The 24798-nt window shown below is 64.2% G+C and overlaps 11 protein-coding genes across 11 annotated transcripts; 5 read left to right on the top strand and 6 right to left on the bottom strand.

The window, feature by feature from the left end:
- Nucleotides 1–290: 290 nt before the first annotated feature.
- On the bottom strand, nt 291–2325 carry JCM10292_007618 (uncharacterized protein; the record flags this gene model as incomplete). The annotated part of the gene is made up of 3 exons (XM_076646707.1): nt 291–383; nt 448–1547; nt 1611–2325. 3 exons carry the CDS (start codon nt 2323–2325, stop codon nt 291–293), a joined length of 1908 nt encoding a protein of 635 aa, XP_076507949.1.
- A 237-nt stretch (nt 2326–2562) lies between these two features.
- On the bottom strand, nt 2563–3940 carry JCM10292_007617 (uncharacterized protein; the record flags this gene model as incomplete). Its single annotated transcript, XM_076646706.1, has 2 exons — nt 2563–3182; nt 3244–3940. The coding sequence occupies 2 exons, from the start codon at nt 3938–3940 to the stop codon at nt 2563–2565; spliced, it is 1317 nt and encodes a 438-aa protein (XP_076507948.1).
- A 402-nt stretch (nt 3941–4342) lies between these two features.
- JCM10292_007616 (uncharacterized protein) lies at nt 4343–6591 on the bottom strand (the record flags this gene model as incomplete). Its single annotated transcript, XM_076646705.1, has 3 exons — nt 4343–6026; nt 6081–6303; nt 6369–6591. The coding sequence occupies 3 exons, from the start codon at nt 6589–6591 to the stop codon at nt 4343–4345; spliced, it is 2130 nt and encodes a 709-aa protein (XP_076507947.1).
- A 224-nt stretch (nt 6592–6815) lies between these two features.
- On the bottom strand, nt 6816–8951 carry MSM1 (methionine--tRNA ligase MSM1; the record flags this gene model as incomplete). The annotated part of the gene is made up of 8 exons (XM_076646704.1): nt 6816–7177; nt 7238–7426; nt 7481–7695; nt 7751–8024; nt 8083–8194; nt 8252–8383; nt 8442–8528; nt 8586–8951. 8 exons carry the CDS (start codon nt 8949–8951, stop codon nt 6816–6818), a joined length of 1737 nt encoding a protein of 578 aa, XP_076507946.1.
- Nucleotides 8952–9038: 87 nt separating this feature from the next.
- JCM10292_007614 (alpha-keto acid decarboxylase family protein) lies at nt 9039–11850 on the top strand (the record flags this gene model as incomplete). The annotated part of the gene is made up of 8 exons (XM_076646703.1): nt 9039–9094; nt 9602–9707; nt 9810–9880; nt 9940–10208; nt 10267–10870; nt 10943–11426; nt 11485–11525; nt 11601–11850. The coding sequence occupies 8 exons, from the start codon at nt 9039–9041 to the stop codon at nt 11848–11850; spliced, it is 1881 nt and encodes a 626-aa protein (XP_076507945.1).
- A 215-nt stretch (nt 11851–12065) lies between these two features.
- JCM10292_007613 (uncharacterized protein) lies at nt 12066–12894 on the top strand (the record flags this gene model as incomplete). Its single annotated transcript, XM_076646702.1, has 7 exons — nt 12066–12186; nt 12246–12301; nt 12360–12413; nt 12473–12511; nt 12565–12616; nt 12681–12786; nt 12846–12894. The coding sequence occupies 7 exons, from the start codon at nt 12066–12068 to the stop codon at nt 12892–12894; spliced, it is 477 nt and encodes a 158-aa protein (XP_076507944.1).
- Nucleotides 12895–13052: 158 nt separating this feature from the next.
- JCM10292_007612 (uncharacterized protein) lies at nt 13053–14927 on the bottom strand (the record flags this gene model as incomplete). The annotated part of the gene is made up of 5 exons (XM_076646701.1): nt 13053–13363; nt 13420–13706; nt 13766–13902; nt 13964–14030; nt 14095–14927. 5 exons carry the CDS (start codon nt 14925–14927, stop codon nt 13053–13055), a joined length of 1635 nt encoding a protein of 544 aa, XP_076507943.1.
- Nucleotides 14928–15984: 1057 nt separating this feature from the next.
- JCM10292_007611 (uncharacterized protein) lies at nt 15985–18257 on the bottom strand (the record flags this gene model as incomplete). The annotated part of the gene is made up of 15 exons (XM_076646700.1): nt 15985–16003; nt 16075–16124; nt 16188–16249; nt 16313–16380; nt 16439–16448; nt 16516–16829; nt 16888–17008; nt 17113–17183; nt 17244–17364; nt 17418–17443; nt 17506–17580; nt 17640–17797; nt 17858–18077; nt 18140–18147; nt 18225–18257. The coding sequence occupies 15 exons, from the start codon at nt 18255–18257 to the stop codon at nt 15985–15987; spliced, it is 1356 nt and encodes a 451-aa protein (XP_076507942.1).
- A 1223-nt stretch (nt 18258–19480) lies between these two features.
- On the top strand, nt 19481–20503 carry JCM10292_007610 (uncharacterized protein; the record flags this gene model as incomplete). The annotated part of the gene is made up of 4 exons (XM_076646699.1): nt 19481–19628; nt 19755–19952; nt 20026–20310; nt 20382–20503. The coding sequence occupies 4 exons, from the start codon at nt 19481–19483 to the stop codon at nt 20501–20503; spliced, it is 753 nt and encodes a 250-aa protein (XP_076507941.1).
- Nucleotides 20504–20591: 88 nt separating this feature from the next.
- On the top strand, nt 20592–22253 carry JCM10292_007609 (RNA-binding protein; the record flags this gene model as incomplete). The annotated part of the gene is made up of 3 exons (XM_076646698.1): nt 20592–21261; nt 21325–22040; nt 22107–22253. 3 exons carry the CDS (start codon nt 20592–20594, stop codon nt 22251–22253), a joined length of 1533 nt encoding a protein of 510 aa, XP_076507940.1.
- A 227-nt stretch (nt 22254–22480) lies between these two features.
- On the top strand, nt 22481–24759 carry JCM10292_007608 (uncharacterized protein; the record flags this gene model as incomplete). Its single annotated transcript, XM_076646697.1, has 6 exons — nt 22481–22652; nt 23047–23470; nt 23558–23963; nt 24084–24411; nt 24513–24586; nt 24655–24759. 6 exons carry the CDS (start codon nt 22481–22483, stop codon nt 24757–24759), a joined length of 1509 nt encoding a protein of 502 aa, XP_076507939.1.
- Between the last annotated feature and the right edge of the window lie 39 nt (nt 24760–24798).

Raw genomic sequence — 24798 nt, 5'->3', positions numbered from 1 at the left:
AAGCTTTTCAGGGGCGCTCGGCGACAGTCTCGGATCGCCCAGCGTCGAGGTCAAACACGTCAAGGCGTTACAACGAGAGTCGAGAGCACGAGACGAGGGCGAGACGGCGAGAGCGCAGATTCCGACACGAGACGTACACACAAGGGTATGGGTAGGCAGCAGCAAGCGACTGGCATGGGGAGCGAATATGACAACGGCGACACGGGCAGGACGGCGAGGGCGAAGCAAGGTCGAGGCGGGAGCGAGACTAGGTACATGCGAGACACGGAATGCGAAGGGACGGCCGACGATCAAGCCTGTCCTGACGGCGACGGAACACGCAGAGAGGGCGGGGTTTGCTGCTCGCGCTCCTGATCGCGTTCGGGGCGGTGCCAGCGCACGACCTGGACAGACGTGCAATGTTGGTCAGGTCAAGGGGCAGTGAGGGCTGAGCCGTGCAGAACGCACCTCGACAGCAGCGCCCTTGCTCGTCTTGCGCTCGTCGTCGTGCGGCACCTCTTCGTCCTCGTCGTCGTCGTCCTGGTCGCGGCTGCGATCCGCCTCCTCGTCCTCCTCCTCGTCGTCGTCCTCGTCGTCATCCTCGTCGTCCCGCTCGTTATCGTCGTCGTCCTCGTCGTCGTCTTCGCCGTTTTCCGCCTCTTCCTCTTCCTCAGGCTCCTCTGCCACCTCCTCAAGTTCGCCTCCATCCTGCGCATCCTTCTCCTCGCCCGGCCGCACCTCGACCACCTCCTCGCTGCTCCCCTTGCGCTTGAGCACGTGCGGCCTGCCCTCTGCGCCTCCGACCCCCGCCCCATCCGCGCCCCTCGACCCGCTCCGCTCGCGCTTGGCCTGCGCCGCGAGCGCCGGGCTCACGGCGCGCTCGGCATCGACGTTGCCGTGCGCCGCCTTGTCCTGCAAGCGGTGCACGTCCGCCTCCTTGTCGCGGTCGACGAACACGCCCGACGCGCTCGTCCCCGCACCCGGGCCCGCCGTCGACGCGCTCGCCGCGCGCGAGAGCGAGTGCGAGCCCGTGCGGTCCGCGCTCGTGCGGCGAGACCCAATCCCAGCGCCACCGCCGCCTCCGCCCTGGCGCTCGTCGGCGGCTGCGCCGCCGATTTGCCACTCGACCGCCGGGGCGCCGCCGCCGCGCTCGCTGCCGGCGCGCGAGCTCGTGCGGCTGAGCGAGTGCGCCGTGCGCTGCTCGCCCTCGATGTAGTGCAGGCTGAGCGCGTCGGTGCTCGCGTGCCGGCTCAGGTTCGGCGAGTGCGAGCGGCTCGCGTGCCCGTGCCCGTGCCCCGTCGGCGAGCGGTACCGCAGCCCGCCGGGCGGCGAGGGCGAGCGGCTCCGGCGCGACGAGCTCGAGCGGCGCGAAGTCGGGCGCGAGGGTGACGACGACGAGCCGAGATGCTGCTGCGAGGGGTGCTGAGCGCCAGCGGAAGGGCGCGCGCGCTCGGCAAAGGTGAGAGACGAGGACAGGCGTTGCGAAAGGGCAGACGCCGACGGGATGGACGAATCGCCGGGCGAGTAGATGCCCGGCGGCGATTGCGGGTGGCTGTCGTCATCGTCTGCTGCATAACGTGCACTCGATCAGTATATTCGAGACCTGGCGAGGGGCAGAGCGCGCGACTGACCGACTGCCGCAGACCCGGCCGTGTCGGTGCGCTCGACGGGGCGCGGGACGTAAGGCTTGACGCGGTTCGCAAAGCTATTCCTCCGCGTACCCGGACGGTCCGACTCGACCTTGGGCAGGGGCGCAAAGTGGCAGTGCGGGCTGGGAGGGCTTGCGGCGCGCTTGAGCGCGCTGTCGTCGCCTGCATCGCCTGCGACTGCGACGGCGGCGGCGGGGGTAGTTGCGCCGCCCGTGAGGAGCGTCGACAGCGAGGGCTTTGCGTGGGCGGGCGGCGAACCGGCAGACGAGGGTGCAGTCGAGGCAGGCCCGCCGCCGTCGGACGAAAAGCCGCTTTCCGACGCGGATCCGTCGGGGCTCGCGACGCGCAGGAACGCGTGAGCAGCGGGAAGCGGGTGGTGTGCGGTCGGCGAGTGCAGCTCTGGGTGCGCCTGGCCCGCAGGAGGCGCGAGTCCAGGCGACGAGGCGTCCCCGCTCTTCGGCGCGGCTGCTGAGGAAGCGGACGCGCCCTCGCCCTTGTTGAGGAGGATGCCGCTCGGCGAGGGCGTGCTCGCCTGCGGGCTGAAGTAGCCGCTCGCCGCGTGCACCGTGACGCTCCCCGCTGCACCCTGCGGCGACGGGGGCTCGTCGGCAAAGACGGGCGACCGCAGCGCCGCGTTCGAGACGGCGCCCGTGTCCTGGCGCTTGATGATGGGCGCAAGCGGCGGCAGCTCGCTCATCCCGGGCAGCAGGCAGACGCTCACAGGCGAGGGCGAGAGAAGAGGGCGAGCGAGGGGGAGGCACGCGGCGAGCGTCACCTCGTCCGGCCCGACGCCTCTGCCCGCGATGCGAGACACCCGCTTCTCGACCGAAACCACAGTCTATTACGCACAGACGCACTGATCTAACGAGTGAAAGAGAGCCAACAACACAGAGAAGAAAAGCTACCGATCCGGCCACGCCCCCAACCCGTGCTCTCACGATGCAACCCTCATTCCGCGGTGCTCGCTGTCGTCGACGCCTTTGCCCTTGTCGAGCACGCGCTGGCGCTCAACCGCGAGGTCCCCATCGACGACGTGCGCCCCGTCCGGCGGCGTGCGCGGCTGCGTCGCCTCGCTCACGCTCGTATCGTCCTCCTCGTCCTCGTCCGCGCCGTGCCTGTCCTCTCCCGCAGCCTCGTCGTCCGCCTCGTCCCCGTCCGCCACCGTGGCAGGGACGTCCTCGTGCTCGAGCTCGTGCTCGTCCTCGGCGGCCTCCTCGATGTGCTCAATCTCGCGCCCCTTGCCCTTGGCCTCGCGCTCCATCCGCCGCGCCTCGTGCATGTCGCTCGAGCTCGTCGCGCTCGACACGGATGCGCTTCGCCCGCGCGCGTGCTCGTACGCGTGCGCCATCAGCGGCGGCGACGCTGGTGTGGGAAGGGCACCGTCGCCGCTCGGGGTCGGAGAGGCAGAGGGGACGGCTGTTGAGCCAGACCCGGTCGAAGAGGCCGACGCAGTAGACGTGCGCCGCTTGAACAGCTTGGACAGCCCTTTTTGCGCATCGCGCCACGTCCACACGTCCTCGGGAACTTCGCCGCCCTCGTACCATTGTAGCGGGCCTGGGGACCCAAAGCGTCAGCACGACGCGTTTCTATGCAGAAAGACCGAGAAGGAATGCACCCGCATACTTGGCTCCGCGCATGTTGGGCGTTCCACCCTGCGCCGAGATCATCTTTGCGCGACTGGCGACGCCAATGCTGAGCGAGTTGGACCGGTGCGCCCTCCTGCCCGGCGGGAGCGGCGCGAACTTTACGCTCTGGTCGCCGCTCCCGCTCTTACTCCCGCCGCTCCCGCTCCCACCGGAGTCAGCAGACGAAGCTGACACAATGGTGGCGGTCGAGGCGGCGCCGGGCGAGGGCAGAGTCGACAGGGTCGAGCTGGCGCCGGGCGAGTGGGGCGACGACGGCGAGCGCGGGTGACCGGCGCGGTGACCGTGCGCGGGCGAGACGGAGCGCGAACGGAAGCCGTCAAAGTTGATGCGGGGCGGCGAGAACGACGAGCTCGCCGAGTCCGAGTCGCGCGCAAAGAAGTGGGCGGGAGGAGGGGCCGAGTAGACCTCGACGGTGAAGGACGGCGCGCGCTTGCGGGACTTTGTCGCGCTGGTAGAGGGCCCAGGCTGGGGCTGATTGGCGTGGCCGTGGAGGGGATTGAGGAGGATGGATGCCGAGGGCGGCGGTGCCGAGCTGGGCGAGGGGGGGAGCTTGGGGACACTGGGGGGCGACGTCGACGACACCTCGAGCGGGCCGCTCGACGACGCGTCCGAGTCGGACCCAGCATCGTCTGCCTCGCCCTTGAGCACGCGCTGCAGCGCCGACATGGCCGGCGTCTCGTCTCCTCGGTCGTAGGGCGATGAGCGAACCAACCACGGGCAGGGATGGCGAGGTGACCTCGGGCAAGCAGCGGGTCACGCAAGGTGAATCTGTGCCGTGCAGCTCTGTGCCAGCAATGGCGGACGCAGACAGAGACGCGGGAGAGCCGAACCGCGCGGAGCGTTCGGCGGCGGGGCCGCGCCTCCGTGCGAGCGGAACGGAGCTTCGGCGTTGCTTCTCGCGCTCTCTGCGACCGCAGGAAGCGCAACGGGCACTCGCGTGCAATACAGTCCTCGCATGCACCCTAGTCCGTGGCCTTCCGCAAGCGCTCGACCAGTCCAGCAGCCTGCACACCTCCGCGTCTCCGCACCCGAATCGTCCCACGCTTCTCCACCCTCCGACTCTCCCCCTCAGCGCCGCAGTCGGGGGTCGCCCTTGTCTTGCGAATACCGCGGCATGCGCTCTCTCTGCGAGAAGAAAGCACTGCGGTCCTCCTCGCCTGGCGGAGGGTCGCCCTCCTCGTCCGGCAGCCCCAGCTCCTCGACCACCTCGACGAGCGCCGCCGCGGACCGATGCCGGCGCGACTTTTCCCGCTGCCCTGCATCCTGCTCCTGCTTCCCATGATCCTGCTGCTGCTCCCGCGGACTCCCCGCTGCCTCTGCGCGCTCAGCGCTCGTCAACGTCGGCTTGCGCGCGAGCGCCGCGCCCTCCGCCTCTCGCACGCCCGAACTCGAAGCGTCCCCGCGCGGTCCAGCGCGGTACGTCTCGTGCACCTCGCGCATCGAGCTCATCCGGAGCGGGACTGGGACCGTGCCCCGCGCGGCGGGCTCGGCGCGCGCAAAGTGCACGCTCCCGTCGAGCGAATAACGGGTGCCCGTCCCCGTCCGTGACGTGCCCCACGACTCTTGCGACGCGTGCGCAGAGTGCGCCGTCCGCCCGCGATGCGACGGCGCAACGGACGCGGACGAGGTCGAGCCGAACGGGTTGCGGAATGAGGGCGCGGCGGGAGAGGGCGGAGCGGGAAAGGCTTCGACGGTGCCGTCGGTGCCGCTTGAGAGTGTCATGCTGCTCGGGACTCCGCTGGGCCCGCCGTCCGGGCCTCCGGCTACCGGGCGAGGCCAGCTGCGCCGTCGCAGATGAGCCGCTGCGATCGGGTGTGACGCGGTAGTGGGCGACGCTGCGCCCGAGCGGCTCGCCGCCGTGCTGTCTGCGCTGCTGTATTCGGAAGCGAGTGCGCCCTGCTCCTGCTGGTCGTTAGGCCGCGCCGCCTTCTTGCCGCCGCGCTTGCTCCGCCTGACATGCTCGTCCTCCTGGCTCTGCCTCGGCGTCGCAGACCGTCTCCCCGAGCCCTGCACGAGCGCCGGCCCGTCCTCCCTCCACCGCTGCCGCATCTCGCGCCCCTCGCCTCCAGGAACATTCGGCAGCGGCCTCGCCGGCGGTGGGTCTGCGGGGAGGCCCGCGCCTCCAGTCCGCGCGCCCGAGGGCGAGACGCCGTAGAAGCGCTGCGTCTCGGGCAGGCGCGAGGCTTTGCGTCGCCAGGACGAGGCGCGCGCGAGACGCTGCGTCCAGGGAACAGAGGCTGAGGGCGGGTGAGGCGGCGCGAGGGGATCGTCCGGGGCGACGGCTGCGCGCGAGGGATATGTCGGAAGCGCGTACGGGTGCGGCGAGCGCCCGATACCGCCATCGGCGCCGTTTGGGCCAAGGCTGTTCCGCACAGCGACGTTGCTGAAGGGGAGCGGTGAGATGCGAGAAGTGCGCGGACTGAGCGCGGCAAGAAACGTATTGCGCGCCGAGCGGGAGCGCATCTCGCCCGTCTCGGTGTTGAAGTACTGCGAGGCGGGCGAGCGATTGTCGAGGGAAGGTTGCGAGTCAGACGAGCGGTGCCGTCGACGGCGAAGGAAGACGAAGCCGAGGAACACGATCAGGGCAACGGCGGCGAGCGAGCCGATCACCGCCCCTGCGATAGCACCACCAGACGGTGTGCTAAGGTCATCGTCGGTTGAGGCGGCAGGCGATGTAGACGAGGGAGAGTCGGTCGAATCGGTCAGGTTGGATCCGGCGACGACGAGTTTGGGCGCTAGGCCGGTTGAGTCGCTGCCGAACGCAGTCAGCAATGGCTACTGCGCGACTTCAAGTCGAAAGACGCACGAGTAGGCGATGGCAATTCGGTCGAGCATGAGCGTCCCACCGCCGAGGTACTCAAGGTAGAGGGAATGCGTCTGGTTTGGGTCGAGGTTGCTCGCCAGAAAGAATCGGGTCGACTCATTGGCAGGCGTGCCGTAGCTGTCTTTTGCAAGGTTTCTTGCAGGGCGTCCGTCGAGGAGGACGGCGAAGGAAGCGGTATTCTGACCATAGAGGGAAACTTGTTCGCCTGGGCGCGCGACTGCCCGGTTAGCTCGATCTCCTGCCACACGTGGGACAGGCTGAGAGATGCACCTGCGAACGAGAAATCGACCTTGGCCCCCGGGTCGACCGCCTCACTCGCTCCTCCTGCGACGAACCCCTCCACGGTCACGCTGCGCCAGGCGGTGCGCGGCGAAAAGGTCATGAGAGTCTCTTGTGCATCGAAAGAAGCGGTGAGTGCTGCGACGCGCAGCGGAGAAGAGACGAATGCGAGCGAGAGGAGACCCAGACGGACGCGGCGGCGAGGCGAGCTCATCGCATCGAGCGAGGGCAACGGGACGCGTTGAGCGAGCGTGAAGGTGGCAAGTCGAGCCAGCGACTGCACAGTACCGGTGGCAAGAAGCGAAGCGAAGAGAAGGGGACAAAGGCAAACCTCAACGCAAGAGGTGCGAGCGGAACGCGAGCGTTGGCCGACCTCGCGCACGAGCCGCTCTCGCATTCGAGCGACGCACTTCGTTGCACATGCCAGGACTCTCTGTCTCAAGGCGCGACGACCGCTTCGGGGGCCGCGACCGCCGGCCACAGATGGGCCTTGCCCGGACGAGGAACGCGCTCGCCGCCCTTGCCGACCTCGCAATCCCGCCACGTCCTCCGCGCCGGGTCGACGCCGAGCATGTCGAGCAGCTGCGCGCTTTTGTCCGGCATGAAGGGCTGCAGGAGCGTCCCGGCGAGGCGGAGCGTCTCGGAGCCGAAGAAGAGGGCGCGGTGCACCGACGAGGGGGAGGCCGTCGCGAGCCATGGCGAGAGGAGCTGCACGTGCCGGTTCGACTCGGCCAGCGCGTCAAACACGGCTGCAATGGCGCGGTGGACTTCAAAAGAAGCGAGGTGGCGGTCGAAAGTCGCTGCGGGTGCAAGGCGTGAGTGAGGAGCGGGACAAAGGGGATCACGGCGAGTCTGCGCACCTGGCAGCTCCTCGAGCAGCTTGATCAGCGTCTCATCTTCCTTCTCAACCTGCGTCGGCGGCGTCCAAAGCAGCTCGGGCGACGGGAGCTTCTTCAGGAGCTTCTTGGTCGTGACGCGGTTGAGAAGGTTGCCCATCTGGCCCGCCAGGTCTTTGCGGTAGAACCGCTCGATCTCTGTCGCCGAATAGTCTGCATCGTGGTCGTCAGTCTCGGCTGCAGCGCGTCAAGACGAGTGACACGCACCCGCGTCGCTCGCCGAGTTCCCTCCTACCCGCATGAGGTACATGCGCATGGCGTCGACACCCCACAGCTTCATCGCCTCGAAGGGGTTGGCGACGTTCCCGCGGCTCTTGCTCATCTTGAACTTGTCCATGGTCCAGTGGCCGTGCGTGAGGAGGTGTTTCGGCAGCGGAAGGTCGAGCGCGAGGAGGACGGCGGGAAGGTAGAGAGCGTGGAAGCTGCAACACAAGCCAGACTCAGCGGGTGCTCGAGATACTGCCTGATGAAACGCACCGGATAATGTCCTTGCCGACGACCTGCAGGTCGGGCGGCCAAACCTGTCCTCGCTCGAACGCCTCGCCGCCCTTCCACGGGTACCCAGCCGCCGTCAAGTAGTTGACGAGAGCGTCGATCCAGACGTAGATCGTGTGCTGAGGATCATCGGGCACGGGGATGCCCCAGGAGAGGCGGGCGGAAGGGCGGGAGATGGAGAGGTCGTTCAGGTCGGTGGAAGAAGGGTGGGTGAGGGAAGAGACGAGGGCGCCCGTGCGTGAAGGCGGCTGCACGGCTGTAGGAGTCTGAGTCAGTGAAATGAATCTTGGCAGAGTTGCATCCAGAATACCAACGATGCGGCTTCGACATGAGCCATTCGAGCAGAGGTTCCCGAAACGCAGACAAGCGGAACTTGTAGTTCTCCTCCTCCATCCACTCGACTCGTGTACCAGTCTCGGTTGACGCCTGTAAGCGCAGATTTAGCTCTTTCTGCCGTGAATGCGGGGCCAGAGTGGGGCGCACCATGTACTTTTCGCCCGACTTCTCGTCAATCACCTCCGCAACCTGGCTCTCCGGGTAGTACGCCTCGTCCGACACAGCGTACCAGCCCGCGTACGACGACTTGTAGATGTGGCCACGCTTCTCGAGCTCGCGCTGTGGTCACGATCGGGTCAGGCATCATCGGCGGGCGAGAGCCGACACCTCAACGCACCCAGACGTGCTCGACTGCTCTTCGATGGCGCGACTCGGTTGTCCGAATGAAGACCTGATGGTCTATATTTGCTGCTCGCGCAAGTTCCTGTCCGACAGCGTTCAGCTGGGCGCGGAAGCGTCGTATACGTCGAGCAGGACGCACCCTGAACCGCTCGGACACGCTATCGCACAGCTCCTTCGGGCTGGTGCCCTTGGCCTCTGCGACTCGCTGAATCTTGAGACCGTGCTCGTCGGTGCCGGTGCACATGATCGCGCCTCGTTGCGGGTCTCTTAGACGAGCGTGTCGCGAATACACGTCGGCCAGAAGGGTCGAGTGAAGATGCCCGATGTGCGGGTCGGCATTGACGTAGAAGATAGGCGTTGTCGCGTAAAACGTCTTGCCTGGCTGGGCTGCCGGCGCGGTGGAGGCGGGTGCAGCGGAAGTCGAGAGTGGTCGGGAGATGGCGAGGTGTGACCGCGTCAGGGCGACTAGCTCTGGCGGTAGGCGGGCTGATAGCGCTCGTAGCATACTTTCTAGCGGGCCAAATGCAGCTTTGAGCGGGAAGGAGTGAGCAGCTCACGGCTGACCTCGAGAGCCAACTTCCTCCGAGGTTGCATGCCGACGACCCGCTTCTTCTGCCGCGCTGGGTCTCGCGATCCGCTCAGTGCGCTGTGCGTGACTGCGTTGCGATCGCGCAGGCTGTCCCGCGCGACTCAGTCGTCCGTTTCATCTCTCCTTCTTCCTCATCACTGGACCGATGCAGCGGGCGATTCACGCCGTGAGACCGACGCAGCGAGGGCGCTCGCAACTCACAAGGGCTGTACAGATTTGCCCTCTGTTATACAAGTCCCCAGTCACTACATTCGCTGATCTCCCCCATGCCCCTCCGTGCGGAGCTGCTACGCAATGCTCGCAATACATCTCTTGCCATTGTCCGCTTGTACCGCCGCTTGATGCAGTCCCGGCGGGAGCCTCCTCCCCACCCCTTGCCGCGCTCGGCAGAGAATGTCGATCGGCGCTGAGCCTCCAACGGCATGCCGATCTCGTCCCGTCGGGACAGATAGCCGGAGCCTGAGATTGTGCTTCTTCTCCTTCACCTCCTTCGCGAACCGTGCAACATGTAAGCAGCAGCGTGTATCGGTTTGGACGGCGCGCAGGAGCTGACATCGCCCGCACAGGCCGTCCGCCGACAACCTCGCCTCGGGACAGACCTTCCTTGCGCAATACATTCTGGACCGTCTCGTGCAGCTCGGTGTGAAGCAGCTTTTCGGAGTTCCTGGAGACGTGAGTCTTCTGTCTGAAGCTCGCTGCACGGGCGATTCGAGCTGCGCCTGACCTGGGCTCGCTACGAGGGCGATTCCAGCTGACGACTATGCTCGTTCGCAGTTCACCCTCAGCTTCAATGACGTGATCGAGCAGGACCCGCGCATCAGGTGGATCGGCTGTTGCAATGAGCTGTGCGTCCCGATGTCTGGTTGCGAACATTTAGACCTCAGCTAACTTGCGCCTTCCGCAGGAACGCCTCGTACGCTGCCGACGGATACGCTCGGGTGAAGCAGGCGCAGCTCAACCGCACGCCTGACGAGTCAGGAAAGATCCAGGGCGGAGTGCGCGGGCTCGCAGCTATGGTTACGACCTTCGGAGTTGGCGAGCTCTCGTGCATGAACGGCATTGCCGGCGCTTACGCTGAGCGAGTGCCCATCATCCACATCGTCGGGGTACCCTCGACCAAGCTGCAGAAGGGTCATGTTATTCTGCATCACACCTTGGGCGACGTTGGCGGTCGTAAGTCCTTCGCGCCGAGCCGGCCGACATCTCTGCTCACGGATTCACTTCTTGCCAGGCTTTGACGTCTTCAAGAACGCCACGTCCGAGATGACCTGTGCTCAGGCGTACCTCTCGTCCGCCGAAAATGCCGCAGCCGAGATCGACCGCATCCTTCTCGCCGCCCTCACCACCGCGCGTCCCGCGTACCTCACGCTCCCTACCGATCTCGTCTACGCCCCGGTCGATGCTTCTCGCCTGCAGAAGCCTCTCGTGCCGGCAGGCCCTCTGGACGAGCGTCTGCCGACGGGCAAGACGCTCAAGCAGGAGACTGAGGAGCGTCTAGCTTTCGTTGTCGACGAGATTGAACGGCTGTGGGAGAAGGCCGAAGACCCCATCATCATTGTGGACGCCTGCGCGGTCCGCTTCGGTGCCGGGCACCTCGTCGAGGACCTGGTCAAGGCAACGGGCGTCCGCTGGTTCGTCACGCCGATGGGCCGCACGATCTTGGACGAGGACCCGTCGACCGGCTTCGGCGGGACGTACGTTGCGCAGCTCTCGGATGAGCGCATCCGCGGTGCGGTGGAGAAGACGGACCTTGCGATCATGGTCGGCGCCATGCGGAGCGACCTGAACACGGGGTTGTGGTCCAGCAAGATCGAGACCAAGAACATCGTTGAGCTGTGCGTCGCTCTCTTCTGCGCAGCGCGGCGTCTTCTCCTCCCTTGCCCCACACTGACCGACCCCCTCGACAGCCACTCGAACTGCACCCTCGTTCAGTACGCCCTCTACGACAAGATCTCCTTCCACCTCCTCCTCCCCGCTCTCGCCCGGGTGCTCAAGCGCAAGAGCTCTATCCCCGCTTCGCCGACGCTTCCGCTGGTCCCCCTTCCCGCCGGCCAGCCGGCCGACAACCTTACGCACGATGTCCTCTGGCCGCTCGTCGGCCAGTATCTGCGCGAGCGCGACATTGTCGTCGCCGAAGTCGGCACGGCTGCGTTTGGGCTGCTCACCCTCCCGCTACCGAAGGGCGCGACGTTTGTGTCGCAGGTCCTCTGGGGCTGTATCGGCTTCAGTGTCGGCGCTACGCTCGGCGCACTACTCGCGGCACAGGAGGCAGGCTTCTCGCGTCGCGTCGTCCTCTTCGTCGGAGACGGGTCGGCTCAACTCACGGTGCAAGAGGTCGCCACCATCGTGCGGTACGGACTCACTCCGACGATTGTGCTGCTCAACAACGAGGTGCGCTGTTCCACCGCATGTGCGAGTCAAGCACGCAGCTCATGAGTCGCTCGCGTAGGGCTACACCATTGAACGTCTCATCAACGGCCCAACAGCCGAGTACGTCCTCTGTCATTGGCCTCGAATGACCTCGAATGTCTCCTAGCGCTCATGCGCTGACTTGGCATCCTGCAGGTACAACGACATCTCACTGTGGGACTGGTCAAAGCTTCTTCCTCTCTTCACGCCTCCTTCCGGCTCGACCACGAAGCCCGGCGCATATTTCTCGGCGTCGACGCGCGGCGAGCTCGAGGCGATCCTCGGCGACGAAGACTTCGCTAGGTCCGACCGCATCCAGCTGCTCGAGGTCAAGCTCGGCCGGCTCGATGCACCGAAGGCGTTGTATCGGCTCGGGGAAGTCACCCGACAGGTCAATTCGGCGTGAAGATGCCTGCGACGTAAAGAGGCAGCGGGAACCATGCATTGTAGTTCTTTCATTTCGTCTCTCATTCGTGCCATCTAGTCATTGCTTGCCTTGCTACTGCATACAGACTGTGTTCACAGCCGAGAATGCGCGAAAGAACGTTGCAGAGGCCAACATGACTTCCGGAGCAAGAGGAAGCGGAAGGTTGGCGGAAGATCACCTTCAGCACTTTCGCCATGGCGCCCAACTGTGTGCTTGAGACTAACTTGGGCCCTGTCGTGTTCGAGCTGTACGACCAGCACGCGCCCAAGACCTGCAAGAACTTCCACGAGCTCGTCAAGCGGGGCTACTACAATGGCGAGTCCGCACTGGCTCTCTCACGTCGCAGAGAAGGCTGACAGGAGCTGCACGAGCAGGTACAATCTTCCACCGCATCATTGCCGACTTCATGATCCAAGGCGGCGACCCGACGGTGCGCTTCCACTTTCGTCTCCCCCTCGAGATGGTCGCTCATCTCATGGTCATTGCAGGGCACGGGGCGAGGCGGCACGAGCATCTACGGCGATCGTTTCGAAGACGAAATTGTGCGCGCGCCCTATCGCCGCTTGTGACCGCATCTTGCTCACCTCATTCGCTCGTCCAGCACCCCGAATTGCGGTTCACGGGCGCAGGAATCCTCGCAGTGCGTCCTTTTTAATTTAAAACCTTACTTAGAGCTCACTCGCCTTCTCCTAGATGGCCAATTCGGGGCCGAATTCGAACGGCTCGCAGTTCTTCATCACCCTTGGTGCGCACTCCTCCACCTGCTCGCGTCCACGCAGGTGCTCCAGCTGACCCACGCTTCCATGCAGCACCGACACCGCATCTCGACAAGAAGCACACAATCTTCGGGCGCGTTGTGAGCGGTATGCAGGTTGTGCAGAGGCTCGGTGCGGTCGCGACGGACGCGGAAGACCGGTGCGTTACCCGTGTTGCCTTGACGCCGCAGCTTCCGCTGACGCTACATCTGCTTGCAGACCACGGGAGAACATCCGGATTATCAAGTCTCGCGTAGCCGATGCATGACGAAGCGGAAACATGGACAATCTATTGCGTGTAAAACTGGGGGATCCGGTCCTGGGGATCGCAAGCGAGCCAGCGCCTGCAGCAAGAGTTATACAACGAGGCTCTATGGGCAAGAAGAGAGGGGGGACTATGCACAATGCAGGGTCTATGTCGCCTTTTCAGGCGGTGTACTCGATGCGCCGTTTCCTCGCAGGGACGGGCTGCATCTCTATTTGGTCCTCGGCTTCATCGTCCTCATCAAGCTCGGCGTCCGTCCGCCAGAGCGAGCCTCCCGTGAGAGCTTGTAGCCCTGCGCGAGGCGACGATGGGAAGACGTCCTTCCAGCCGCTCGGCAGGCGTGCTCGCCACCAGGCCTGAGGATCACGCATGTCCCACAGAACGTCGATCTCGCGCAGCCCATCTTGTACAGACGGGTGCGAGCATGTGTGCCTGAGCCGTGCGACGTTGGCTGAGAGGCGCTCGACGTCGGCTGCACGGGCGGGTGTCAGCTACGTGAGCAAGTACAGGAAGAGCGAGCGAGCGTACTGAGGAGGTAGGTGAGCTTCTCCTCGCCTTCTTGGAGGCTCGGACGGGATGGCTGGCGGGAAGGGTGACCTTGCCAGGTCCACTCAGCCCGGCCAAGGGCATCCGGCGTGAGCGCATGGCGGTGCACAATGATGCTGTGACCGACGGTCCAGGTGACACGGCCTTCGTCGAAGACCCAGCGACGGAGGAAGTTGCGGCCGCCAACTGCATTCACCGTGGACCGGAAGAGGTCGATTGCTGCCACACCATCGATGCCGGGAATGAGCTCGAGCCAGCCGGTCCAGTGGCTTCACGAGTGACCGATGTCAGCGATTATCTCCGCATACCGGGAAAAGGGGAGACGCACTGCAGAGTCAGGAACGGTGCAGTACCGGCCGTGAGGTAGCCCGAGGCATCTCCCTGCATATCCATCTGGCGCATCGCGGGGATTTCCTCGACGACCTGCTCGAGCGGACCATTTCGAGCCAACGCCGCACAGTTTGACTGCGGGTTAAGGCCAAGGTCAGCTCGGAAGAGCCCATCGTGTGGAAGCGAGTCGACGCACCACAAGCCCGTCTCCGCCGAAGATGTGTCCGAAACGCTCAGCGCACTGGTCGACGAGGGGCTGCATCCTGTTTCAGGCACACGGCGCGTCAACATATACGGGTCACGTGGGGTCTGGGGACGAAGGCGTACTTGCGGACAAGGGCTCGCGAGAGGATCATGCCGGCGCCTCCATAGCTGATGCGGCCGAACATGTCGTAGTTGCCAATCGACTCGGAGAAGGCGCCGAGGAAGTGATCGTCGCGCGAGTCGTACTCGGCGAGGAGGTCCTTCAAGAGGTCGGGGTCCGTGAACCACGTGTCGTCGTCGTGGAACACAAACCACTCGACGGGCGTTGCGCCCTCCTGCCACTTGCGCCGCTCGCTCTCGGCCCAAGCGTCACGAATGAGGCCAAGAACGCGCTCCTCGTACCGGCGACCGACGCGCGAGCTGTCCTGCATCCTGCACGACAGCCCCTGCTTGCTGAACTCGGCGTTCGCACGGGCGTGACCCGCCGTGTCGCCCTGCCCCTGCGCGTCGGTGACGAGGCAGCCAGCCACGCTTGGTGGCTTCTCCTCATCGCGCCTGAACGCGTCGCCGCCCTTCGGCGCCATGAAGTGCTGCCAGATGCGCGCGTACGTCTCTGCTCGCTGCGGCGTCGTGCAGACGGAGAAGAAGAGCTCGGGCGCTTTGGCGACGTTGCTGACGCCGCGCGGGAGAACGGGGAGAGTGTGTGAGATCGGATCGACGCATGTCGATGCATTTGCCGAGTCGACTCGGAGCGGTCGAGCCTTGCCATCGAACAGCAGAGGATGCTCGGCAGAGAGGGTCGGGTGAAGAGACTGGGGGAGGACGGTGTTGTCGGGAAGGGAAGTGGAAGTGCTGGTGGTTGAGGCGGGCTGAACGCGGAAGACGATGCGGTGTGCGTCGTTAGGCGATCGGGATGCGAGGCCGGCTGTACCGCACGAGTCGTATCGCAAGGCCATGTTGAATGTGCGAGCTACGCCTTGGTGCACTCCTGTGCGCGCTGCTGTCCAGAGCAGCCAGTACCCTCCAAGGACCGCAAGGAGCACTCTCGTCCATCGGCTGGGGCCCGTCTTGTGCGTCGGCAGCGAGTCGACCAGCGACGGAAGCAGCGGCTGCGACGACGGCGAACGCCCGTCGCGCTGAAGGACGTCAGGGCGGACCGAAGCGAAGATGTCCTTGAGCATGTCCGCCGTGAGCGCACCGACAAGCACAGGGCGAGAGAAGAGGGGAGCAGGGAAGCGTCGTCGCAGCTGTAGAGCGGCATAACGCATTTAGCTCGCGCGCGAGAACAACTTCTCGTGCAACGGTCATCCGGGGTGCACCCCTCTTGCGCGCAAGCGCAAGTCGGGGCGTCTTCGCAGCAACCGTGTGACAATCGTCGTCGAGCACATCTGTGACGACGGACTCATTCGGGTCCAGCAGCTGCGTGGTCGAGCGCTCTGCTGCGCGCACCCAGCCTCGCTCGCGGGCGGACGAGGGAGAGAACAGAGAGGCCGAGCGTTGAGACGCGGGGCGGCGCGGAGGCGAATGCGGGCGATCCCCGGGTTCGGCGATGAACCGCGCTTTCGAATCTTCGCGTCGGCATCCTCCCACGAGCATCTGGCGGAGCGATCGAGATTCGAGATGCACTGCAGGAGTGCCGGACTGCGAGGCAGCTGCGAGCGCCAACCAGCAGGATGGCGTCTTTGGGTACCTACCTAGTCTACCGATTGCGTTGCCAAGGACGCCACGGTCATTGCTCGCACAGACGGAGTCGGGCGTTGAACGAGCACACCGTGAAAGTACCTACAATGAGCCAGGCGAGTCGGGGAATGCAACCTTCGCGCAACCTTCTCAAGTCGCTGCGGCACAATATGCTGAAGCTTTGGGCGTCTTGCAGGAAGCTGAAGCACGAGTGCGTACCTACAGATGTGCATGCAGGCATCATCGCCTCTTCGGCGCGCCGGGAAAGTCGCTAGAGAGGTGATTGCGTCGCGGTCAGCCGGGAAGTGCGATCAGAGGCTTGCGAGAACAAGCTCACTGGCTGAAGAGGCAGCTGTGCACGCTAGCGTGGCCCATCAGCACTCTGGTCGGTTGACAACCAGTCGAGAAAGGTGTAGAACGCACCGCGAGCCCTTCTCCCGCTGCCACGAGCAATGTCCCGTATGGAGCAGCTCCTGTGGACGATCTGCCGTGAGCCGAACATGTGACGGATCCTTCAGTTGTGTCAGTGCGCGTACCTTGCACCGAATCGTCGCCACTTCCGCCCCAAGCACGTCCCGCCCCTTCTGGGTCAAGTTGTCTGCAGGAGTCGCTGTCAGTCTCCCTGCCCTGAAGAGCTGATGAATTCAAACGATACACGCACACCTGTGACTGCGGTCGCAGCCACGACCCATCGTGCAGCCTGTGCTCGAAAAGTAGTGCCAAACGCAGCTGTACCACGAAGGTGTGAGTGTCGTGGCCGACGACGACGACATAGTGAAGAACTGACATCTGCGGGTCTGCAAACACAGAATGAGAGAGACTTCGGTAATGCCGCGAGGACGGCGCTCTTTCGCAGGCACGCACCTTGCTGCAGCAGGCGTTTGGCAGGATCGAACTTGTGCTTCGACGTCTTGGTCGTGAGACTGGCGTAGAGCGCAGTGAGGTCCTCGCCGTCCGATGCGGCAACGGGTCGGTCGCCGGGAATGTACTTCTTCGCCAACGCAATTGGTGACGACGCCGTCGACACAGCCGCCGACAAGGAAGTTGACGGCGAGCGAGGTTTGTCCGGCTCCGCGAAGCTCAGGTCGCTCGTGCTGAAGAAGCGGTTGAACTTGGTGACGCGCCATCCACTCGTTTGGAGCAGTTCGTCGTCATCGTCCCGCTCCGATGCGTTGACACTGACAAGGAGAGCTCAGTGTCGAGCGCAGAAGACGGACGACGGCCGGGTATACGGACAGGACAACCTTGCGCGAGAGCTTGGTAGAACACGCGTCATGTGAGAGGGGCGGGCACACTGAGTACAGCTGGTCGAGGCGAACACCGATGAGGTAAACGAGCTTGAGCGAAGCATTTTTTGCTGAACGCGGTGAGCAAGGCGGATATGGCGTCCTCAACATCATTTTCTGCTGCTGCTCGAGCGATGAGCCTGATAGATCAGCACAATAGAGCGAAATAGCGTACAAGAAGCGAAGACCTGATTGTTCGCCGAGCTCGAAAAGCCGCCGAGAAAGTCTCGCCATGTGCTGACCCCGCTGTATGCCGCGCTGCGTCAGCAACGAGCTGTGTGATGAATTTGACCAGAAGGGGCGCACGCAACAGCACGCCGCTGCACAAGGCGAGCGACCGACTTGTCCTCGTCGTGGAAGAAGAAGACGAGCAGCCCGCCGTGCAGAGGATGCTCTTGACTGTGGCGATCGACATTGGGCATGGCGTCTGTGGGGTTGCGGAAGTAAGCGCAGGATGGATGCGGAGATTGTGGTACGTACTTTTGATGTCTTTCTCGATTTCCCACCTGGGAAACGAGGTCAGTGTCAGCTACTCCGAGGAACCGGTCGATTGGAAGGAGAAGCGTACTGCAGGCGCGTTGCCACATCGAGTCCGCCACTATACCCTTGCGAAACCGGACCGTCGGCGAATGGTGCAGCATTGCTGAAGAAACGAGCTTGTCAGTATTCGATCCAGGCAAGCTGGCCAGGAGCAGCCCATACCCGTTGATCAAGCACAGAGTGAACGCCAGGGGAGTCGTGTCTGGCAGAGCTGGCGCCGGCGGCTTCGCAGAGGTGACAGTGAGTGCAGACACGGCCTCCGAAAGCTGGCTGACCTGAGCGAAACGACTCTGCGCTTCAGCCCGGAGCTCGGAGATGATCTGCGAGTCAGAGCGTGATAAGCACTCGCGAAAATCAGCGTCCGTGGAGGGCCGACGCACAGCTTCGTACGCCGACGACTCGTCGTTCAGCTCGGCGAGCTTGCGCTCCTGCTCGAAGCGGATGGCATCCTGCTCCGCCTCAGCTGCCTTGGTCGACTCGCGATCGCTGCTGATGCTCGTTCCGGGCTCGAGGCTCGCTGGCGGGCGGGCAAGCTCCTCCTCGAGACCTGCGCACTGAAGAAGAAGGGCCGCGACGAAGTCGTCCTGCGCATGGCACAGGCTGCGGGCGATGCAGGCTATTTGAGGTCAAGCAGGCGGACCGAACACGAGTCACAGACGCACCCTTGCCACTGCGAGGCGTAGTTCCACACGGACGCGAGCTTGTGAGCGCGGAAGTCGGAACCGGTGACAAAGGGGGGTCACGCACGGCAGCTGCGCGCTCCTCGAGGGTCTGAGCCATGGTAGGGAGACTCTCTAGCGGCGTGCTCGGAGCTGGGCGCGGCTGGAGGGGATGGAAGAAGCCAGAACGCGCGGCGACGCTGACCGACGAGGCGATGTGGGGGAAAGGGGTCCGACCGCAGACAAGCACGCAGCGAGTCGGAGAAGACAGCAGAGGGTGGAGAAGCAATGCGCAATGCGGGTGCGTGCGTTGACGGACTTGGAAAGCGGAGGGCAGGGGTGGAGAGAGACTCACAGCGACCGTTCCGCGTAAGGTGCCTGTCTCCCGAACTTGCCGGGCTCACCTGCTGCTACCGCGCTGCAAGCATCACTGCTCGACAGCCGGTGCGGCGCAAAGAAGGGACAGACGCATGCTACGAGGACTTGCACTTGCCATCCTTCTGTAAAGCGAGGCGCGCCCCGGTCGTCAACGATTGGGCCGGAGACCCGAGCCTTTCGCTCAAACAGCATGATTCGTACGACGCATGTGACCAGTGAGAGATTGTGCTGCAGGCCGCTGGCGCCCATCGCATCGTGCAACGGCAGACGAGTCGCTTCAGGAAGCAACCTGTGCGTCCTCGAGGCTTTCGTACCCTCGCTGGCATGCCTGCGCAAATTTGATAAGCGTCAGCCCATTCCGGAAGACAGGCGCCGCAAGACACCGCCTCGGCCAATTCCCTCTGACGCCGTTCGTCCAGCGTTTTCAGCGACAGACATGAGCGCTCAGCGGTGAAGAAAGTGGACGGCGCGCTGAGTCCGGAATCCTGATGCAGCTCCAGGTGGCCAAGCGCACGATCGCCATGCAACACAGTCGAGAGTGAATGTCGAGCTTCTCAGCGCGGAGCCCGAGAGAGAATGAGAGCGAAGTAAGTTATTTGAGGGGACCGGGACCGTCGGCGTTAACAGCGAGTTGCAGAGCGATTGAGCTCCACTTGTAATCTCAGGCTCAGCTGGACAGAGAAAGAGTGAGCAGCTCGTGGGAGCGAGCGCGTATTACTGTTGAAGGCTGAGAGGGAAGGGCCGATGCGGAAGCAGGGTGGAGGCTGTGATGCCGCTCGCTCGAACGAGCTTCTTGCTAGGTCGGGTTGAGTCGTTCCAGGACCACCCACGCAGACTTTGAGCTGGTCCTGGGGGACGAGTGAATGGGCGAAGCGGAAGCGAGATTCGGACAACGGCGACGCGGCTTGGCCGAGGACCGCTCACCTCCCGCGCTTCTTGCTGGGCGAGGGACAGGCCGAGTGCAGGATGGCCGCTGCGCCGAGCCTCGCCGACCCGAGCATCATGCTCGCGCACGAGCGGACCGACGAGCTCGTCAAGTGCGTCGAGCGCGACGACCTCCTCGGCGTGCTCCTCGTCCTGTGCTACTGCGTCGACGACGAGGTCAACGGCAAGGGTGCGTCCAGACTCGCTGGCTCTGAACAAGTGGCCGGGTCGAGTGAGACGACGTCCTCGACTTCATCTCCTCGAAGACTCGAACATCTGGCGGAGCGCCCAACTGACGTGCTAGCCCGCCGAGCAGCGTCTGCGTTCCCCATCACGCCACTCGAGACGGCCGTCTGCTATCCGACCCGCCGCTTCGCAGTTCGCCGCCTCATCGTCGAATGCCTCCTTCACCGCGGCGCAAGCCCCGACGACATCGTCCGCAAGCCCGCTGCGAGCGCACACGCCGCCCTGCTGTCGGTCTTGAGAGGATGGCGTAGCGGCGGACGGGAGCAAGGTCGGTGGCCTCCTCCAACGCCCTCCTTTCCTCCTCGTAGTCCCGCTAACCCTGTTCGCCCTCGCCTACACAGCCCCGATCGCGTACCAGCTGTGCTTCGTCCTGTCGCTCGAGGAGGCAGAAACGTACATCACCGACAATGGGCTCGGCCCAGACGGTCCTCACGATCCTCCGCCCGCCGCGTCCACGGGTCCGCCGTCTGGCGAAGCATCGACGTCGACAGCGCCCGCTGAGCCACCTAGAGGAAGGCGCGACTCGGGGTATCACGAGTCCGACAGGCGCTCGCGTAGTCGGGATCGTAGAGACTCTCGCTCGAACGGCCGGGAACGCTTGCGGGACAGTCGCGACCGCAGCACTCGTCGGCGTTCGCCTTCGCCACGCCGCCGCTCCCCATCGCCTCGTCGCCGCTCGCCCGCGCGCATCGTCAAGACTCGCTCGAATGGTCGTCGGTCGTGCTCACCGGCGCCCTCTCGCAGCTCACGTCGCGACAGCCGCGACGAGCGAGACTCATCTCGGCGCAGGCGGCGCTCACGCTCGATCGAGTCGCGTAGGCGTGAGCATTCGCCTGGCGAATGCAGCATCTCTTCCCGTCCGGGCCGCAAGTCCCGCGTCCCGTCTTCCGAGGACGCGCTGGACAGAATGTCAAGGCCCCAGCGTGGCTTCTCGCCCGAAGCATCGACAGCGCCGGGGTCTCTCCCGCGGGAGCCGACGCCGACGCGGCCCGAGAACTGGGTCTACGTTGGCAACATGCCTACCACGATCGCTGAGCGGTACATTTACGACCAGCTGACGACCGCCGGAATCGTGGTCGACGACGTCTTCTTGTCGACAAGCCACAGCAAGCCCGCTCGTTTCGCTTACGTCGCCGTTCACGACCGCGCGTCGATACCGGTAGCGTGCGAGACACTGGAGTGGGCGCCCGTCGGGAATCGCAACTTGTCGTCGAAGCCGTTCGTCGACACCCGCACGGGGCAATCGTGGCCCGAGATCGCCAACTCGGACTGGAAAAGGCGATACGTCGGGCCCGACAAGCAAGCTCAGCTCCAGCTTGACAAGCGCCAGCTCGGGCTTTTCCTCATGCACGTCGCGCGCTCGGCGACAACCGCAGACGTCAGGAAATTCTTGCGGCGTTCGCTTCGCGCCGAACAGATCGGCACAGTTTCGATGCGTCAGCTCGGAATGAACACACTCGCCTTTATCGACATGCGTGACGAAGCCGCGTGTCGCAAAGCCATCGTCGACCTCGACGGCGAGTGCTTCTGCGGCAACGCTGTGCGCGTCTCGTGGCAGGAGCTTGACAAGCGAGAAGGTGCCTGCTTTTGTCACTTAAGCACGACAGCTTCTGACACTAAAAACTTGACTGGGTGCGCAGGGCTAACAAGGGTGGGCAACCGGATAGGCAGAGTGATTTCGCAATCATCTGCGAGCGCCGACATCAACTTTGCACCACTCGCCAAGAACCGTTACAATGACCATCGTGCCGCCACTGGCCAGACTGATGTACCGCCGGCGGCCCACGCGGCGGCGATGGCTCACCAGCTCACAATCGAGCGCGACGATCCAGCGGACAAAGCGCCTTTCAAGGCAGCCGCGAGATCTACCGCACCGACTTCGTCGGCATCGGGTCACGGTCTCTCGCAGATTCAGGGTCAGTCGCACGAACGCTCAAGGAGCAGTGACCGAACCGGCGACCAGGTGATGCTTTCTGCCGATGAGGCGCCCATCGCTCCGGTCGCACTCGACGAGCCTGCACTTCGCGAATCCATCGACCCGACTATGGTGACAGCTGCACAGCACGAGGACGATCTTGAACGTTTGCGCTCGCTCGGAATGACGGACAAAGATATCAAGGCGATTGAGCTTGTCTGGACTCCTCTCGACCAGCCTCCGGCCGGACGTACCAGCGGTGAAGCATTCGCGCGTTCCGTCACTACTCAAGTCCGGTTCGGGTACGTCTCGCCAGATGACGCTCGCGCTGCGCTCGAGCACAACGCAGAGGCGCCAGCTTTCCCCGACGATGCGGCGATGCAAGCGCGGTACGAGGCTTTCTTGCGCGCTCAGGCGGGCGAGTCGAGGGATTGGTACACGGTGCGCGAGACATTTGCTGTCGCTCTGGTCGCCAAGCGGGTTGCTGACTTGCGCGATGCACCGTAGGTCTTTTTCGCCCAGCTCGCCGACTTCAATCGTTTGAGCGCCGCCTTTACAGCAAAAGCCCGTGAACTCGTCAGCTCGGCTGCAGCCGGAGCCGACGAAAGGAACAAGATGGAGGTGGATGAATCGTCGGTCAAGCAAGAGGAGTGAGGCCCCGGAGGAGCAGGAAGGATACAACGCTTGCAGCCTGTACAACACCGCCACTCGCATCGCAACCGCAAACATGCAACTACGGACGTCGTTCACTGTCCTGTCGAGCTTTGCGAAGAGTCCCTCGAGAGTTGACGGGTCGAGACCACCCTCGCCGTCCGCCTCTTTCGCTTGTCCTCTCTCGTCGGCGTCGCCGTCTCTCGCTCGCTTCACGGCGGGCGCCAGCCATGGCGATGGAGACGGGCTCGCACGACGCTCCTGTCGAGACCCTGCCCGACCCGACGACGCTGACGCCGCAGGAGGGCGTCGACCGTCTCGTCGAGGCAGTCGAGAGCGACGACCTCCTCGGCGTCGTCCTCTTCCTGAAGTTCCTTGAGAAGGGGGAGGTCAATGCGCGCTGTACGTCTCTCCCGATGCTTTCTCCCCGCTGCTCGAGCTGTTGCAGACTCGCTGCGTTGTGGGCCCCGCTCGGATCTCTCGGGACTCGTCTCTGCCTCGAACAGAGCTCAGACTGACTCGTAGGTGTGCGTACCAACAGCTTCAAGCACCGCAAAGTCACCCCTCGAAGCAGCGCTCGGCAGTCACTCGAGCAATCCCACCTTCCGTCGCCTCATCCTCGAATGCCTTCTCCACGCCGGCGCATCGTCGGATCCGTTCGCGCAGTCCCACTCTTCCGACGAGCATGATTCGCTTCAGGAGATAATCGAGCAATGGCAGTCAGGCGGGCAGGAGAAGGGTGCCTTGCACTTTGACGCTGCGTCCTTCGTACGCTCATTGACACCTTCAACCGCAGCGGGCGAGGCTTGGCGACTCAGCAAAGAGACGGACCTTCAGGAACTCGCGCACTGGGTCAGAGTACGAACGAACTGCTCTTCGGGCGCTTCGACGACTGCGGATCCGCCCGACGCTGCGATGCTGTCCATCCCGACTTCTGCACTCGCCTCGAATCAGACCACGCCTCAGTCGCCGGTCGGCTGGACAGTGCTTTGCACGCAGCTGCAGCCTCGCTTCAACGACACCGACAAAGCCGCTCATGTCGATCAGTCCCTCGGGGCTAGCTTCCACCAAAGCCGCTCTCCCTCGCCTGTCCAGTCAAAAGACGGTCCCGAATTCTGGATCACCGTCACCGACATCCCGCCCGCTTTCGGCGAGCGATGGCTCTTCGACACGCTCAGCAAGGACGGCGTCATCATGCAAGACTGCTTGGTCGGGCCTCTGTCCGGACTTGCGCGTCGTTTCGCCTTCGCAGCCTTCGGCACTTCAGCCGATCGCGAGCGTGCGCTCGACACTCTTGATCATTGCAGATGCTTCGACACGCACCTGTCTGCGCACCCGTTCTATGACGACCGTACGAACAGCGACCGTCCCGACTTCGGCGGCACGCAGCGGCGGCAAGATGCTTACCTCGGTACGAGGAGGAACGCTGCCAACGCCTCCCACGCGACCAATCGTCTTATCATCGTCAAGCATCTTCCAGACTGGGCTGAGCAGCGCCGCGTGATCGACTTCGTCGACTGCGCTGTCGGTGAGCGTCTCGCGCGCAAAGTCGATGTGCTCCAGCCCAAGGGCAAGCACGAGAAGATTGCTATCGTGGATTTTCATCGTCACTCAGACGCTGTGCGCGCTTTCGAGATCATTGACGGCGCGACGTTCGACGGGCGAGCAGTCGCGGTGCTGTGGAAGGCCGACAAGACGAACGTCAAGCAAGGTGTGCCTCGCCTCTTCGCCTCGAGTGGAGGCCTGTGCTGATTGCCCGATCCTTCTATCGCTGCCTTCCGATGCGCCGCCAGGGATGGACGGCATTGTCGGGTCGAGACTCGCTTCTCGCAGAATAACGCCCAGGCGTCCGACGAGGCGCTCCTTCGTCTCGAAGGCGGCGCTCAGTCGCTCATCGTCTCGCACGACGTCACTCCAGAACCTGCCACGCCTGGCCCTTCGCAGCGCAACGTCGCGACCAATGTCTCGACCCGTCCCGCAGACGATTCTTCCGAGTCGCTGGTCGATCCGGTTCTCCTGCCGAGCCCGCCGCTTCCGCCAATTCAGCAGGCCATGCTCAACACCGATCTCTCGCGTCTCCGCTCGCCTATCGTTGGCCTCTCCGAGCGACGCATCGCCGCGCTGCAGCGCATCTGGGACGCGAGCGACACGCCGCTTCGTCGTCCGAGCGGGCGCTGCCAGTGCAGGTATCGTTCGGCTTTCTGTCTCGAGACGAGGCGCGGAACGCGATGCGGCGGAACGAAGAGAGGCCGGCGTTCCCAGAGGACGAGGTGCAGCAGAAGGGGTACGAGGAGTTTCTCCGAGCGCAGGCGGGAGAGTCGAGGGACTGGTACATGGTGCGTCGAGGCGTCCTCGTAAGGCGCAATTCTATCCGCGGTGCTGACAAGGTTGAGCCGTTCCGCAGTTCTTCCTCGAGTCGCTCGCACAGCACAACAGGCTCGGCTCGACCTTTGTCGACAATCTCGCGTCAAGCGTGCCAGTTGACGACGAGCCGATGGTGCTCGACTGACGGTGCAAGCGGGTGGACGGAAGAGTTTCGCTTTTCTTG

The sequence above is a fragment of the Rhodotorula paludigena genome (genome assembly GCF_050403205.1).
Source record: "Rhodotorula paludigena JCM10292 DNA, Rt_paludigena_JCM10292v1_ctg5, whole genome shotgun sequence".
Lineage (NCBI taxonomy): Eukaryota > Fungi > Basidiomycota > Microbotryomycetes > Sporidiobolales > Sporidiobolaceae > Rhodotorula > Rhodotorula paludigena.
Note: the sequence above shows the minus strand (reverse complement) of the source record. Positions and strands in the feature narration are given on the sequence as shown.